At 39.3% G+C, this 17,480-nt stretch overlaps 1 protein-coding gene across 3 annotated transcripts in view; it reads left to right on the forward strand.

The window, feature by feature from the left end:
* mettl15.S (methyltransferase like 15 S homeolog) overlaps nt 1-17,480 on the forward strand; it is a 109,003-nt gene that overhangs the window by 39,825 nt on the left and 51,698 nt on the right. For all 3 annotated transcript variants that reach the window (XM_018259571.2, XM_041591300.1, NM_001091914.1), the window contains one exon: nt 7,240-7,376. In XM_018259571.2, coding sequence (XP_018115060.1) covers nt 7,240-7,376 — 137 coding nt within the window. The remainder of the gene's footprint in view (nt 1-7,239; nt 7,377-17,480) is intronic.

Here is a 17,480-nt window from a genome sequence, read left to right on the forward strand (position 1 = left end):
TAGTCCATCAGCAGATTAAATCTTCAATTTAGACAGATTGGCCAACAGGATCATAGAGCTAGAACTTCTACACATACTTAGTTGGCCAAAATCAGCCAAACTGCCTGACCAAATCTAGGAATGTACAGAATGCCTTGATCCTCTGCTTCCTGTTTGTCTTATGATTGCTATAAATTTAAATTTAGGCCTCTGCTCCATCTGCTAGGTGTCAGGACTAACATATACCCTGCCAAAACACCTCTTCAGTAAATTCAACCATTCATCGAATATTCGGGGGGAGGTTCAACCTATGGTCACAAAATGCAGTTAATGCCAAAAAAAAGGGTTAAGACTGGTGGTTGGGCTACTTTATGATCTGGCATGTCGACTTTAATATTTTAACATATTCAAACAAGGGAAAGTTGTGCTCACCACTAATTTTTAAACCATTAAGCATAGGTGCAATGAGGCTGTGACCACAAAAATCATACAAACAAATACAAGAGGTCCGCTGCACTCAACCCATTATCAATATATTTAAGACATTGAGACATTTGGTGCATGCAGCTATTATTCTACAATTTTTTATTATAACATCAGTAGCACCCAGAGATGGTAACTGCTGGCTATATGAAGGTGCATACATTATTGGAGCCTTTTTGGTTCATGTATGTGTTACAATTAAGTGGTGTCTTTTCTAATTGTCCTTCCCAGATATGGTGGGGGAGATAATCAGAGCTTTGCCCTCACACAGGGAAATATCGACTGCAGTTCCCTTTCAGGTCTGCAAGCTGCTGCCCTAAAGATGAAACTTGACTGGGCATAATGAAAAAACTTGAATTCCTCTGACTCTACTGAGTAGCCTGAGCAGCTACCAAACATGGAATGTCTGGCTGGTACAGTATAAGTAAGAGTTTTTTTTAGGGAAATCTTGATTGAAGAAGCTTTTCCTTTATTATTAAGGGATACTGTCATGGGAAAAAATTTTTTTCCAAAATGAATCAGTTAATAGTGCTGCTCCAGCAGAATTCTGCACTGAAATCCATTTCTCAAAGGAGCAAACAGATTTTTTTATATTCAGTTTTGAAATCTGACATGGGACTAGACATATTGTCAATTTCCCAGCTGCCCCAAGTGCTCGGAAAAACTTCAATCACTCTTTACTGCTGTACTGCAAGTTGGAGTGATATCACCCCCTTTCCCCCCCCAGCAGCCAAACAAAAGAACAAAGGGAAGGTAACCAGATAGCAGCTCCCTAACACAAGATAACAACTGCCTGGTAGATCTAAGAACAACACTCAATAGTAAAAACCCATGTCCCATTCAGTTACATTGAGAAGGAAAAACAGCAGCCTGCCAGAAAGCATTTCTCTCCTAAAGTGCAGGCACAAGTCACATGACTTGGGGCAGCTGGGAAATTGACAATATGTCTAGCCACATGTCAGATTTCAAAATTGAATATAAAAAAATCTGTTTGCTCTTTTGAGAAATGGATTTCAGTGCAGAATTCTGCTGGAGTAGCACTATTAACTGGTGTGTTTTGAAAAAAAAACATGTTTTCTGATGACAGGATCCCTTTAAAGATATATATATTATGGGAAATAATTGTTCCTTACATTATAAGGTAAGTTAGCTTTACATAGGGATTATTCAAGGTAATTTTTTTAAATTTTATTACAAAGTGATGGCGAAGATGACTTGTATTGTGTACCATTTTTTCAATATTCATTGCAGCTTTACTGTTTTACACATCGTTGTGTTTCGCTATCATACCCGGCATATCACAGGACCCACAATGACTGATTATTGTGGCATCTTCTCAGTCTGGATCAATGATGCTGCTTCTGTAAATATTCTGATTCAATGATCTATATATAGTGACTTTCTGCATAGACTGCACGCTGCCAGGTATTTATTGTGTTCCCGTGGGGTCTCAACTGTGATATGATTCCTTTTATAAGGTGAAATTACAAATTTCTATGCATTTTTATTGTGAAGACAAAAATATACTGTAGCATTTTGGTCTGAAAACAAATGCTTGTACAAAGGGATTTTGTTTTGACTTTTAAATGCTTATGACCATGGAAAGTGCCACATAATCAGGTTTCCTCATTAATGGAAGCTTCTCACGAGAGCAGTGCTCTTCAGATAGGGCCAACCTAGATGACGTACCCACCCTACCATTATTGGGACTAAAGTGTGAAAGTAGGCAAACTAAAGTTGATGTTGAAAGGGCATTAATGCTTTACTAGGGGTGGTTCGCCTTTAAGGTAACTTTTAGTATGCTATAGAATGACCAATTCTAAGCAATTTTTCAATGTGTCTTCATTATTTATTTTTTTAAGGGTTATAATTATTTGCCTTTTTCTTCTGACTCCACATGGATGTGGATGACCCCTTCTGAAAGGCAAATGCCCTTTAAGGCTACACATTTATTGTTATTGCTAATTTGTATTACTCATGTTTCTATACAGGTCTCTCCTATTTATATTCCAGTGTCTTATTTAGATTAATGCATGGCAAATTGCATGGCAATTGATGCATGAATAAATGCAAATTGAAGATCTGCTGGATAAAAAGCTAAATAACTCAAAAACCACAGATAATACAAAATGAAAACCAATTGCAAATTGTCACTCTCTGCATCATACTAAAAGTTATCTCAAAGATGAACAACTCCTTTAAAGGAGAATTCAACCCTAATGTTAAATGTTAAAAAAACCCTACCCCCCACCCTACATAGACCCCCCTCCCTCCTCCCCCCGCCTAAGTGTTAACCCGGGCAAATGCCCCTAACGTTCTACTTACCCCTCGGTGCAGATTTAGGCACCATCTTCAGCCGCTTTGGTAATCTTCGGAATGCGACCGGCGTTTCGACAATTTTCGTGAGTTTTGATGCATGCGCATTTGTCGTGAAATAGGAAATTGCTCCAATTGCGCATGCGCTGCCACACCGATCTTATCCGAAGATTTCCAAAGAAAAGAAGGTGCCCCCCGTGAACTCCGAGGCCTGAATCTGCACAGAGGGGTAATTAAGACATTAGGGCGCATTTCCCGAGGGTAACACTTAGGCTGGGAGAAGGAGGAGGGGGGTCTATGTAGGGTCGGGGGGTCGGGGTTTTTTAATGTTAGGATTGAATTCTCCTTTAAGGGGGTAGTGTAGAATTTATTGGTCATTTTTCTTTTTTTTTTTAAATAAATATCTCAAATATAGCGTGGAAAACCTGCATGGAACCCTGTCATTTTAATGTACAACAACCTATGATACTGTAATGATGAAAAGAACTTAAAATAAAGAGTTGTAGATATCTTAGGAATTGTATATGTAAATGACATTGGGGATGACGACAAAGACCACCAGCTTGCACGCTTTACATGTGACATTTTGTCTCCTGCAGAACCACTTGGACTTGCATCAGTAGGATCTTGATTGCTTGCCAAGTTGACACTGGTGGCCTTAGATCAAAGAACACTCTAATCCTTTGATTAAATCCTGTAGCACATCCAATCGCAGGGGGGTGGCTCATTGACAGGTCAAAACCCAAGGCCAGAAAGTAAACACATGCTGACATTTTTTCCTATATAAATATATATCTCCTGCTGAAGATTAAATAGAACGCTGCCCAAAACGCCAGCCTACAGTTCTTAAATCAAGCTGACATCACATGTGCTGACATTCACCTGGTTCCACAGCGTGATATCTTTAACTCCTTCGATATGGCTAGATCCTCACGAAGCACTGCAGGAATGATACAGCTCTGCGTTTTTGAATGAAAACCTATACGTCTTTCTTCCTTTTGGTGCAGTAAGAATGGACTTTGTGTTAGCTTAGTCCAAGACATTATAATGAGATTCAATCCATTGATGAATCTTATTTATTTATTTTTTAACTGAAGAAAGGGTTTAGATTTTTGGGTCAGTTAAAGATATTCTAATAATGGCTCAATGACTTAAATTACTTGTAATTACAGCATATTGCTTTATCAAGATGTGAGCCCATGCCTTTTCTAGCTTGCCAGTGTGGTTCCCTTCGACAAGCATTTTCTACATTGCTTAAAGCAATGCGCCATCATATCAATCACCGCACAGCCCAAATCTTGGCATAGATCATGAAAACAAGCACCAGAGGCCTTTGAAGAATTATTGTCTGTCTTGGTATCTAAAACTGCAGTTTTGTAATGTCCAAAGAGATGTTACATTCACAGATTCCGAATCAATTTTTAAACACAAACTCTCCCATATTTGACTTGTCAGCCATCCATAAATACTGCTCCTCCAACAAAGATTTACATTTAATAAATTATTCTCAAGATGTCTTCAATTTTATCAATATTTTGCTAATGACTCATCAATGGAGCAGCGTGGCGGGTCAGTACTTAGCATTGCTGCCTTGCAGTCCTGGGGTTCTAGTTCCAACTCCATACGAGTTTGTGTTTATGTCTATTTATAAATGATCCAAAAATGCCAAATTTGTCTTAAGCTTTAGTGGGTTTTCTGATATGTATGGCCACTGTTATACTTATATGTGCACAGTCTGATACAGTGAGTGGCGGAGATTGGAAGAACGGGGGGGAAGGAATCAGATACATGCTCAAACTGGGGAGTCCTGGACCCTAGGGTCCTCTGTGTGAACTTGAAGGGCCATCTTCCATTCAAGGGTTCACCGCTGCTGCATTATTCCGTCCTAGCCTCCTTCTTAATTTGGCACTGGTGTGGGAGAGAGAGGACAGTCATGGTCGGCGAGTGAGCTGGGTCGGCGGGGCCCATGAAGGCTGGTGCCCACTAAGTTTTTTTTCTGGTGTCCTGGCAGCCCAGTCATAACCAAAAACCCAATTCAGCATGAGTGGTCTAACCTTCACAAGTCCTTCTGATTTGTGATCTGACTGGAGGATCCACTGGATCGTTTTGGCCATCCCATTTCTGTATCAGAAATTAGCTTTCTACTTCAAATTAGAAAATGAAAGCAAAGATCTGATTGGTTGGTTTTGGTTACTCCACTGGAGCAGTTGTTTATAAATCAGTCCAAACATGGTTTGTTCCACGTTTTTGCGGGTAGTTCGATTTTTTTTAATATTCAAATTACATTTTTTTAATATTCAAATTACATTTTTTTTCTTAAACTTGACCATGAAATAAACTGTTAGATTTGTTCTGCCATCAATTTTATAATTAGTATCATTAGTATAATTATCTGTTGAAAATGCACCTTTGACTTCTATAGATGCTCGCCAATTTTTAGCTGTCCAATTTTTTTATTTGAAATTTTCAAACATTTTTTCAAGTTCTAATTAATATATTTAGCAGATTTAAGTTTGAAAAACTTTTGGGTTTTTTTGCCAAGATTTTCTCATATCGAATTTTAATAAATTTAAATAGAAGTCTTGGTTTGGGTAAAGCTATTTTGAACCGGTTAAAGCAGTTATTCTGCTTTAGCCAGTTTCTTTTTTCTTTGAAAATGAGTCTTGATTATTCTTTTGCTTTTACATATTAGTAAATGAACTGGCACTTACACACGTTGGATGAGTCATATAGTGTTAATTTTAAGATGCAAGGTGTAAAAAAAAAAACATAGCTCTGGATAAAAACACATTGAAAGAAATATATATATTTTTCATATAAACAGTGTTCGTGAATCATTCGGTAACATTTGCAGACCAAACGTGGGTTTCCCAAACCACACAAATAAGATTTGAACAGATGCCTTTAGCTCACCATTCCCTTTTCCTTTCTTTTTTTTTTTTACACAAGAAAATTATCTCTTTAAAAACTTTAAAATGGTTGCCTCCACTAGACAAACAGACTGGTTGGCAGTAACTATTTTAGAAAAAAATAAGATTCAAATTAATTTTTTGCCTTTTTCTTTGAACAGGGCCTCTTTGTTCATCAGCCAAAGCATAGTAACTTTAACTTTTCTTTTAATAAAATCAATGGAATATTAGGAATCTCTTAGGCTGATTTTTGGGCAGGTATGGAAAAGTTTGAAAATCCATTGGACGACAATGGATGCAATCCTTATCTGATTGGCCTCAGTTGGTCCCTGTGAGTTATCCGATCATTAACCCCAGGGCAAACAATTGGATCAGCCTGATTTTGATCCTGCCCTGTTATCCTTTTTTGGAAAATCAAGCAGACTGTCTTGACCCGGGCAGTCCTTCTGAAACCCGGGCTGTCCGAGTCAAATCCGGACAGGTGGCAACCCTATCTGCTGATGCTCCATCTTCCTACTGAAAGGGGCAATTCAACAGATATTTTCACATTCTCCATATACTGACTGCAAATTGACTGTAGAACAGTCCGCCAAACCTTCACTCGATCAGCTACTATAGAAATTCTTGAAATCTGCCAAATACCTGACCAGATTTGGACACAAGGAACACAGGTGTGTGGCAGGAGTGTGTTATTCTTTAGAGGTAGCTATAAAGCCTATTGATCCCATGGACCCAATACATTGGTCCTTTTTCAAGCACAAGACCGCATGTTCCTTAAGGGCTCAAGAAACTGTTCTATGACAAAGAAACCTCTTTTGGATCTGTTTATGTCCAAGCTCAAAATACTGTATACCCACAAAAGCATCACAGAAACCATAGTGTCCTCTTAATAATTCTAACCCATAGTGCCTAACTACATAAAAATAATGTAACACTCTCTCTTCCTCCCCCATACTTTGCCACCTTTCCACCCACCTTTCTACCCCAATCCGTCACGGTGCCCCTGCTCTCGTTTCTTTAATTTCAGGAATTTTGTGGTTAGTGGCTTGTCCCATGAATTGCGTTAAGCGGTTGGTCCTTTAATGTGATCTTATATCCACTGACACTTCATCCTCTTAATATGATCAATACAAGTGACTTTTTAATTGAAAGACACTATATTTTGGCACTCTGTCATATACATTTTATTAGATATACAAAAGTTTAAGCTTTTTCTCTATGCAAGCTCAATATGGCTCATTTACCAACTCTGGGCAAATACTTTGGGCATTAGTGCAATTGTATCTTACCTTGAGCCCCAGGAAGTTCCATACTGTTGATGAGAGGGAGGAGGGCTGATCATTTGCACCAGCATGGGTGAAGTGGTGTTGCGTTTCATGTTATTAAATGCTTTACATATTGTTTTTTTATGTTGTGTTCTATGTGGCTCAGAGAGACGCTGGAGAGGTTTGAGGGACAATAGTAGTGTTGTTAGAGTTGGTTAGTTCTAGTAATCAGACACATTAGCTTACAAAACAATTATTTAAAGCTGTGTTTGTCATTTTCTTTTTAGACTATATTGGATTTGACTTTCGGAGCTGGTGGTCATACCACATCTATCCTAAGGCAGGCATCTAATATTAAAATATTGGCCCTTGACAGAGACCCAGCTGCATTTGCTATAGCACAACAACTAGCACACGGTTATGGGTAAGTACTAGCATTTAACTTTTCTGCCTTATTTAAATGGCTCCTGTCCCCCTATAGCTCTTTGTAGAATTGTACTCCGTTCATATACATTCAATGTTTCTCTCTAAAGGCTATGAGTAAACCTAGATTGTTGTCCCCACTACAGGGGTCCATTTATGGTCCAGTTAAGGTAGCCATATATATATATATACCAATTAGGAATGTGCGCGTCAGAAAATGGACCTGAACTTGACCTTAACCCAAGCGTACCCAACACGAATCCTACCTGACCAAGCGCTGCCACTATTTAAAGACCCGAACCCAACCTACCCATCGCTGACATCATGAAAGGGTTGGGGCAGGTTTGCGCCTATAAATAGAGCAAAATCCCAAACCCTCGCGACCTGCAGGTTTTGGGCCAGCCCACACATCACTAATACCAATACTATCATACTAATTTTTTGGTTTGTGCATAGTGGCCTGTTTATCCCCACCATTATGCATATTGGTCGTTCAGGCAGGATTGAAAATATCATCCACTAATTTGTCACTCCAGTATAATGGACAAAAGCAGCAACGTTGTGTTTTGAGCCTCCATGGGTCCTTCCTCAGGTCCTCAGTGTTACAAATACAAATTAAGTAGTTTACTTTACCTTAACTCAGCAAGACATATCCAGCACATCTTCTCCATCTAATGGCCAGATGGACTGTATCTAACTACATGCTGCAAATACTATTTAAAAGCCTATTATAACTATTATACTACACTTTTCTATAAAGTTTTGTTTGGCTATGTCTTCTTTCTTTATGGTTGAACTATAACCTCTTTTTAGCACATCAATTATGGATAATACCTATAAAAATATGCATGTCCCAAGATGATTGGACTTAAAAAAAAGTACGTTTTTGACTTATAGATAAAAGTATTTATTTACAAAAAGAGTACACAAAAATGAACTGATTGAGTGTTTCATTATCTTCATACAGGATATTGTATGGCAGGTGTTATTTTTAGCCTATTGTTGGCTCAGCCTAGCTTTCACTAGCTCTCAACTCTAGTATTGGAATGTATGGATGCACCAAAAATCTGTTTCAGAAAATAACTATTATTAAAATTGGTTCCCATACATCTAATTGGCCGGCAAACTCGTAGCTCAAAGGCTGTCAAAATAAAATGCCTATTTGATATTACTTGTGCAATAGCATTTGAATTAAGGATGGTCCCCTTGTTTTTACCCAGCTCCCCCAAAAGAGCTACACAGTATTTGTATTTATAGTGTCCATTTAGATAGAGATGCAGCGAAACCACTATTTTGTATTTGGCCGAACCCCCGAATCCTTTGCGAAAGATTCAGCCGAATACCAAACCCAATCCGAACCCTAATTTGCATATGCAAATTAGGGCTGGGAGAGGGAATTTTTTTTACTTCCTTGTTTTCTGACAAAAAGTCACGCAATTTCCCTCCCCACCCCTAATTTGCATATGCAAATTAGGATTCTGATTTGGTTCTGCTGGGCAGAAGGATTCGGCCGAATCTGAATCCTGCTGAAAAAGGCTGAACCCTGGCCAAATCCCGAACCGAATGCTGCATTCGGTGCATCCCTAATTTAAGACTTTACCCGTGTAACACTTCATTGGTGGTATTACCTGAATCCAAATTCCATGCAGAACACATTTACAACCTTCTCTCTCAGATGAGCCCTCACAGTGGGCAATGAAAGTGGTCTGAGGAAACTGAATTGGGTTTGCAGAATGAAAGACACCAGAAGTTCTTGAAACAAATGATTTATTAACAGGTAGCAGCAAATATGTCTAAGTATCCCTCATTTATCAGGTACAGTGGCACACACACACATACCAAGTTAATAATATGGAGTATTAGTCACACGGCACTGATATTGCCTCCCAGTACTTTAGGATGCCTCAGGGTAATCTAAAGCTCCCCATAGACGCAACGATTCTTCTTGCCGAACGACCGATTTAAGGGAAGACCAATCCATCGAAATTATCGTGGGATTCGAACGATCATACATCTTACGATTTTTCGGCCGTCTGTCAGGAAATTGATCGGCAAGGTCAAAAAATCTTTGTCGGTCCCAGTGCAATCTATCTATGTTTGCAGGGCCAAGCAGGCAGCTCCCCTTTGTTTTCCTGGTAAATTGATCTTTTTAGTTGATGGTAAATTCGTACGATCGTTCCGAGAAGATAGTGGTCTCACGATGAGGATCTGATCTTTTAAAAATCTCAACATCTATGGCCAGCTTTAGGGTTTGTTGAATCCCTACACACTTAAGTCTCTATGCTAGCAAGTACCACCTGGGGAACCAACCTGTACTTTATCTGAGGAGCACAACACTGCTCTTTCTAGCTACCATGTCTACCTCACCACTGCTATAACAAGTTCTGCAATGCATTATCTATATCTTGGTCACAGGGCCCTTTTCACAACTTCACCAAGGGTCCTCCTCCTTTTAAGGCACTAAACTTCTTGTAAATGGGTCCTTATGCTACAGGTTCCCTAACACATTGTCCCCCCGGCACCAGATGGAGTCTCAAGAGAAAGACCTTTCCTTTCTCTTTATATAACCCTCCTTACCAGAACTACTCACCCTACCACTGGGCCATTGGGAACACATCCATCCCCCAGGTCTCAGGTTACAGCTACCATGACTTGCTAAACCAGTAGGGGCATTGACTCAATGAGTTCCCTACACCTGTAAATTACGTATGGTCCTATCATAAGGCAAAACAAGTGCTATGGTGTAGCAGACCAGATTAGGCAGATCTGGCAAGAATCACTATAAAGGAAGTTGCCTTCTACTTTACGGTGAATTCAGAAGTTTATTTTCCTCAGTGAATCCACTACAGAGCATAGAGTCAAGACAAATGTTCTCTCTAGCCTGTTCTATCTTTGAAGCTGACTATTATTAAAAATAAATGAAAAGCACCCTGAGTGATGGTTATATCAGATCAAACTCTCGCTCCTGTTAGTACTGTTAGACCTGTAGGTCTGTTGGTGGGAGGGGAGTCTGGAAAAATTCAACTATCATCCAAACTCTGAAATATCCTAAAGAAATCTGAAATTTCCTAAATATAGCTCTCCAGGCACCATATTTGGCCAAATCTTTTGGGAAGGATTCGGGGGTTTGGCCAAATCCAAAATAGTGCATTCGGTGCATCCCTAACAAAAATTGAGTATATACGCGAAAGGGGAATCTTGAAGAATATCACAGCGGTGAATATATATATATATATAATACACAAAAGCCATGAATATGCTGTCAATTATATCCTTATAAATGGTGAGTTCTGATGTCATCAGTTATAAACGGTGAGTTCTGATGTCATTTCTGTCACATGACTCACTGAAACTTGTGTATTATAATAAATAAAGTACCCCCAGTTGCAAAATAAGAGGATATTAGAAGTTACCTTGGAGTTCCATGACCTGTATAAAAACACTCGGCCTTTTGGCCTCGTACTTTTATATGGTCATGAAACTCCTCGGTTACTTATGATATCCTTATATTTTACAAGAGGGGGTACTTTATTCACTATATAGCTCTCCAGGCACCATTTTTAAACACTCTGTGTCTCTATGGGCTTCATAACTTTTATTAATTAAGACAATACTACTCTATATATACCCTCTGTATTACCTGCAAATGCTGATACTCAGACTTGGCTTTGCAAGTCACAGCTCACTTAGCAGATCATTTGATAAATGCAACTCTTTTACTCACGTACTTCTTGCTATGCTTCACACCCACAAAGCTGCTCTTTCCAATAAACTTGGATGCCAGCGTTTCTTAAAAATAAAATGTTAACTCTTTATTGTCTAAGCCCCTATACTGGTGGGTACTAACACTTTCTGGTCTCCTTCTTAAAGCCACTGGCTGCTGTACTAATTAACCTGAATCTGTCTCTCACTCCTAGAGCAAGCTATTTCAAAATGGCCGTAGCACTTGCTTCACGTACTTACTGAGGCCTACCTCCGCCTCAGGTTCTCCAGCAAAGCACCTCCTCCAACCAGTTGGAACCAAGGCAGAGCACATGTTGGCTTCTCCTTTTAGAGTCTAGGCTAAAACTGCCCTAACGCTTAGCTGGTCAAAACCTTTCCTGGGGAATGTCTGAGATAAAGGTTAGCACAAACCTTTACCCTCCCACACAGTGTGTCACTAGTTGTGTCACACTGCAAACCTTACAATTGGCTTGCGTTTATTACCAAAGGTCTTTGTACATAATCTTTTGTCTTTTAAATCAAACTATCCAGTTTTCATGATATTTTTATTTTGCTTTTATTGTTTTCCAACTTGGGGCCCATTTCCTAATCTAAGGCAGACCCAAATATACTGTCCTCTACGAGCTGGTGTTGCCAGTGTGTGTTTTTATGTGGCAAACAAAGAGTAGCCCATTATTATTATAGAATAATCCAGTACTGTAAATATCTAAATATGTATTCCACTTGCTGCATTTCTGATTTTGAAAACAGAAATTCATAACAAATTGTTTTACTACTGGAACTTTTTGTTTATTGGATCACATACAACTTGGCTAGCCATGTGGCTGAACAGATTGCACTGATCAGATGGTTTAGCCTGTTAGACGTACAGTTGGATCTCTAGCTAGATAGATCTGTCAAGTGTCACATAATTAGCGTGTCAGTCATATTTTTAGACCTTCCCTCCTCCTCCAATACTAGGATAACATCATACAGTTTTCAGACCCCTGATTGTTAGTAGTTGGCCAAGTTATTGACTGTTTCAAGTAACTTGACAAATCTAATTGCTGTTAAAGGGAGCAAAAAACTGCAGGTTCCTCCACCAGATCCTAGGGGGTCATTTATTGTGACCACAGATGCAAGTACTAGACCACTAAGGGGACTCAAAACAACACCCCTTAGTACTCATTTAACAAGCACTTGCACCCAAAGTATGACTGCACTGGGTGCTGGGTTGGAGGTCTGGTGCTAGGATAGAGAGCAGCACTGTCTGGTGCTTACTGCCAGCCATAGAAAATGTCATAAGTAGATTGCTCTGTTGAATACTCTGCCTTCCAGCACTACTTAACTTGCACATCTGGATGACGGTCAACTAAGGGAGAGCGTAGGATGAACACCTATGTTCCTCTCCCTGCCTCTGAACTTAGGCAGTGCTGTATCCATAGGGGTAACACCGATCTCTGTGCTCCATTTTTCAGCATAGAGAGTTGCAGAAATTCAGAAAAGTGCAGGACAGGTTGCGAACTGCAAAAACCTGTGGTAGATTGCGCAATATTGTGCATATTGAACCCAGTACTTTGCAAGGTACCTCCCCTGACTACAGAGCAGTGAAAATGGTGTTTTAGCCTCTTAAGCACTGAAGTGAGGAGAAGAGCAGAGTTTGGGAACAATCAGAAATGGGTGGCTGGTTGGGGAGGTCATAAGTGGCTGTAGAGCAAATTTCAGATGTGCGTCACAAGCCAATCATAGTTTTCACTGCAAAATGGTCTCAATTATTGCAGGGCAGTCCAGAATCATGGACCCCAAAAAGAAGCAGTCTGGGAAAGTAGCATGCCCATGGAATATTCACTTTGACAGGTCATATCTGGTAGGATTGCACTAGACATTGATAGCCTCTGATAGAGTTAGCCAACTTAGTGACTGATCAGTCAGTATCCTGCTGAATAGTCAAGAGATTGATGGCACCGTTGGTCTATGTGGTCACCTTAATCATGTTCTTGCTTGACACATTCTTTTGCAATGTGTCATTTAGTTTTCTTCAGTTTGTAATCTAGCCTTAAGTATACGAGGGGGCTTTTATATGGCCAGATGACCTCTATACTTTTTCTTATTCTTGCCTACATTGTAACTCCTATGACTATCTCTAGATTTCTAATTTGTGTAAGTTTCTTGCTTTTATTTATGAAACACGAGTAGAAAAAAATCCTGTTTTTTTTTCAAGGTAATCGCCATATGGCTGAACTAACAGATTTCATTGCTCCAAACTTTGCTCACAAATTCCAAGTTTAGTTAAAAACAAGTATGTAATAAAAACAACATGGTTTAGTCACATTTATTTAGTCAGATAATTTACGCTTTAATTATTTTATATGGTCCCAGCTCTGTGGCATTAATTTTGCATGGTCACTGCACGACTTATCAATTCTTTTATTTTTTTGTTTTTTTTGTTTCAACATTCTGCTGAAAAAAAAAAATACTTTTACAGATTTATTTTGTAAAATGAAAGGAAAAAAACACACAACAACTTCAAGCCACATCTGTAGCTGTAAAGGGTTGCCTGCAAAATCTTTTGCTAGATGGAAATCTTCATTTGGACACAACCTAACGTTTCCTATTTGTAACTGAAATCGAAGGTAGTATATGGAATCAGCAGCCCATGCTGCCTTTTATTGAGTATGGCCACAGCCATTCCCTTCAATGATGTCCCTCAATTAGAGTAAAATTATCAGACTTTGGGCCAGATTCAATTCAGTGAGAAAAAGGTTTATCACATGAAAACTCATGGACGAGATTCAATTTGAGATTTAGTTCAGAAAATCTTTAAACTTTATCGAAGTCTATGGAGAAAAAACTGGAGCTGAATTTGGAGAAAATGTTTTCCTCTTCGAAATGAATCTTGTCCATGAGTTTTCCCTTGATAAACCACGAGATAACTATTTCTCCCTGAACTGAATCTGGCCCTTGTTTAAGGTGCAGCAGTATGAAACTTTCCAACACTGATGAGTTTTGTACCAATATGGAGCTTCGGCCAGGAAAACAGCCTAGTGGCGTAATTCGCCAGGCTTACTAATATATTGACATATATTGATATTTGTTGTCTTTTGAGTACAGGGTTTCTTTGTGCTTTGTGACCCCTGGTGTTCTTGAATGATGAACAAGCTAAAGGCATGCCAAGGAACAGTCACTCTCTTTACATGAAGTTCCTGCAGTAGTGCCTGGTCAATTATGTTTTAGAAACCTTACAGGTTCAGTGTTGGACTGGCCCACCGGGATACCAGGAAAACTCCCGGTGGTCCCAGGTGTCAGTGGACCTCTTGCTTCTAACCATTTGGCCGATTTCATGGTCATTCCCTATTTCTTTATAGGAACAAAGAGGCTTAATAATGGAAGAATAGAGTATAGTATGTAGGGAAAAGAGACAAGTAGTGGTTGAATGAGGAGTGGAGGTATAATAGTTTGGAAAGTGGGCCCTTAGCCTAAGTTTATCTGATGGGCCCCTGGCATACCAGTCCGACACTGTACAGGTTGGTGGAAAGTTGCCATCTTTCCACCACCTGTAAATGTACGTCCTTTGTCTAGTCCTGATTCCCTAAGGAAAGGTTTGACCTGTCAGTGGTCAGTGTTTGGCCAGATTGGTGACATTACTGGTTGTGACCGAGTAGGTTGGAAGTGTGACCTAAAGTATGACTAATTTTATTGGAAACAGTGATAAATATATGTATGTAAACCATACAACATTACAGGATAATGCATTTTTTTCCTTGGACAGAGGTTTATGATGGAGAATCATTCCACCACCTCAACAACAGTTTCTTTATCAATGTTCCTACTGTAGATTGAGCCTGTATTGTAGCAGATGGCTTTTTTACTGAAGGAGCAACTGGTGTATAGGGGAGAATAAAAATGTGTCTATATTTTAACGTTACCACTTAGGAACTTGCCATTTTTATTAATGCCTGCAATTGTCGTTACCAGGTGCAAGCTGATATAGTTATGGTCCACAGAGAAGAGACATATTCATGCCATAAACCAAGCTCTTTAAATGAGCATCTTATATACCTTTTCTAATCACAATTTTGTGTTGGATTTTTTTTAAATTTGGGAATAATATGCATGTTTCATGTTCTAAAGCAAAATGGGGTCATGCAATATAAGTCACATGTGTTTTTGATATTGCCCCTAAAATGAATGACAATCCACAGGGAAGATTATGCTCATGTGAATTCACTAAATCGGTTTCTAGAAGAAATATAAGTAAGTCTGTAATCTTGAGTTTAAGAAGTAAATGAATGAGTCTGGAATAGTCCGTTTATATCTATGGGTGTAATAATGCCGTTACCAATCTGAATTAAATTTTTGTTTTAACTTTTGCCAGTATTGATGGCAGAGGGTTATTTGGACTTTGGCATTCAAACGGGAATGTTGTCTAAAGACCTCAATTAGATATGTGCATTCAAACTAAAGCTGGCCATAGATGTTGAGATTTTTAAAAGATCAGATCCTGATCGTGAGACCACGTTCTTCTCAGAACGATCCATCAACTAAAAAGACCAATTTGCCAGGAAAACAAAGGGGAGCTGCCTGCTTGGCCCTGCAAACATAGATAGATTGCACTGGGACAAAGATTTTTTGACCTGGCCGATCAATTTCCTGACAGATGTCGGCCGAAAAATCGTAAGATGTATGATCGTTCGAATCCCACTAACCGCACGATAATTTCGAAGGATTGGTCGGGCTTCCCTAAAATCGGTCGTTCGGCAAGAAGAATCGTCGCGTCTATGGGGAGCTTTAGGCTGTCTTGGCCAATCTGTACTAAACTAACTTGATTGAAATGTAAGGCTGTCAGAAATAAGGTCAGGTAATTCAGGCTCACTAAAATTGATTTACACAATTAGGAATGACCTGAAAGTTTACCTGAATAATCTGCCTTCCCTGGGTGATATATTTAGATGCCCAGTTATTGCCAAAATTTCTTTAGCTCTAGAATTTAGCTGAAATGGCACCAGTATGTAATACATGAGTCTGCGTCCTCCAGTCTTTATCATTTAGGTTCTGATTTTCTGCTGTGCTGTGACATTATATAAACAATGTTTTAATGACTTATACTTTAAAATGACGAGTAGGGCTATTTTTACAGATCTCTTTATTTTTGTAGGGTAATCCACTTTTCATGTGTGGGAGGGTAAAGGGTTTTCTTGGGGGTGTTAATGTGGCCTTGGCTGCCTTGAAGCAGCATTTCCAATGCCACACCCGCCCTTACCCTCCAAAGCTTCAGCTCCGGTTGGGGGGGTGCATCGTTATTGCAAAAAGTGGATACTTTGGACAATTTCTTGGAACAAGAATCCATCCAAGCCACTTTTAAAGGCGTCAATAGAGCCTGTCATCACAATACCACCCTACAGGGCATTCCACAACCTCACTGCCCTCACCCCGAAGAGCCACCTTAACTGCTTCATATTAAAGGTATTGTTTTTTATAAAAAATAGAAATCATTAAGAATAAGAAGAGAAATCATGTCCCCCTCGCAAACACCTTTTCTCTGTTCAAAACAACCCCAACCTTGACAGTCTTTCCTCATACTTAAATTTTTTCATTTCTTTTACCAGTTTAGTTGCATGTCTCTGCACTCTCTCCAGCTCATTAGTATTCTTCTTAAAGACTGGGGCCAGTTATTGCATTCTCAGGGCAGAAGATGACTTTATCAGTCTCCACTGTTGGAGAAATGACATGTGTGACAGGGGAAGGTGGGCAGGGATTGACTGAGCATACACAAAACCTTTGTGGACCCATTATCCACCAATCTATGGAAAAGATTATCTGTTCTGAGTTGCCTACAACTGCCTCTAGGCCATCTAACAACACTCCTGGGCCCCTCATTTGCCATTGGGTCTGCTATTTATAATGAAAGGGAGGTTGCACCAATATGATCTAGTTCTTTACTGCTTTGTAATGCAGTAGACTTCTTTGCATTGTTTTACACAGTACAGGTATGGGACCTGTTATCCAGAATGCTTGGGTCCTGGGCCTTTCTGGATAACAGATATTTCCATAATTTGGATTATCATGTCTATAAGAGATGGCCTTTGCATAATTTGGAACTTTCCAGAGAACAAGTTTCTGGATTTCTTTGAAATCCTTTCCTATATATTTAAGACATTTATCTTGACTTATACTCCATGTTATCTTGGATTTTTGTGGCTTATTGACATTCACATGGACATGTGATTAGCCACACCACTAATGTACTTTTAAAGCGGACTCCATTTCTTCCCTGTTTTGCAGTGTATGAATTAAAAGATTCTGACCTTTTTGTGCCATGATTTGGCAGGTTTGGCATTTAGGATGATTATAGATGCAAGCTCTTTATTTCCTGTCATGGAAACATTTTAAGGTGGTCTGCAAT

This window comes from Xenopus laevis, chromosome 4S, assembly GCF_017654675.1.
Source record: "Xenopus laevis strain J_2021 chromosome 4S, Xenopus_laevis_v10.1, whole genome shotgun sequence".
Lineage (NCBI taxonomy): Eukaryota > Metazoa > Chordata > Amphibia > Anura > Pipidae > Xenopus > Xenopus laevis.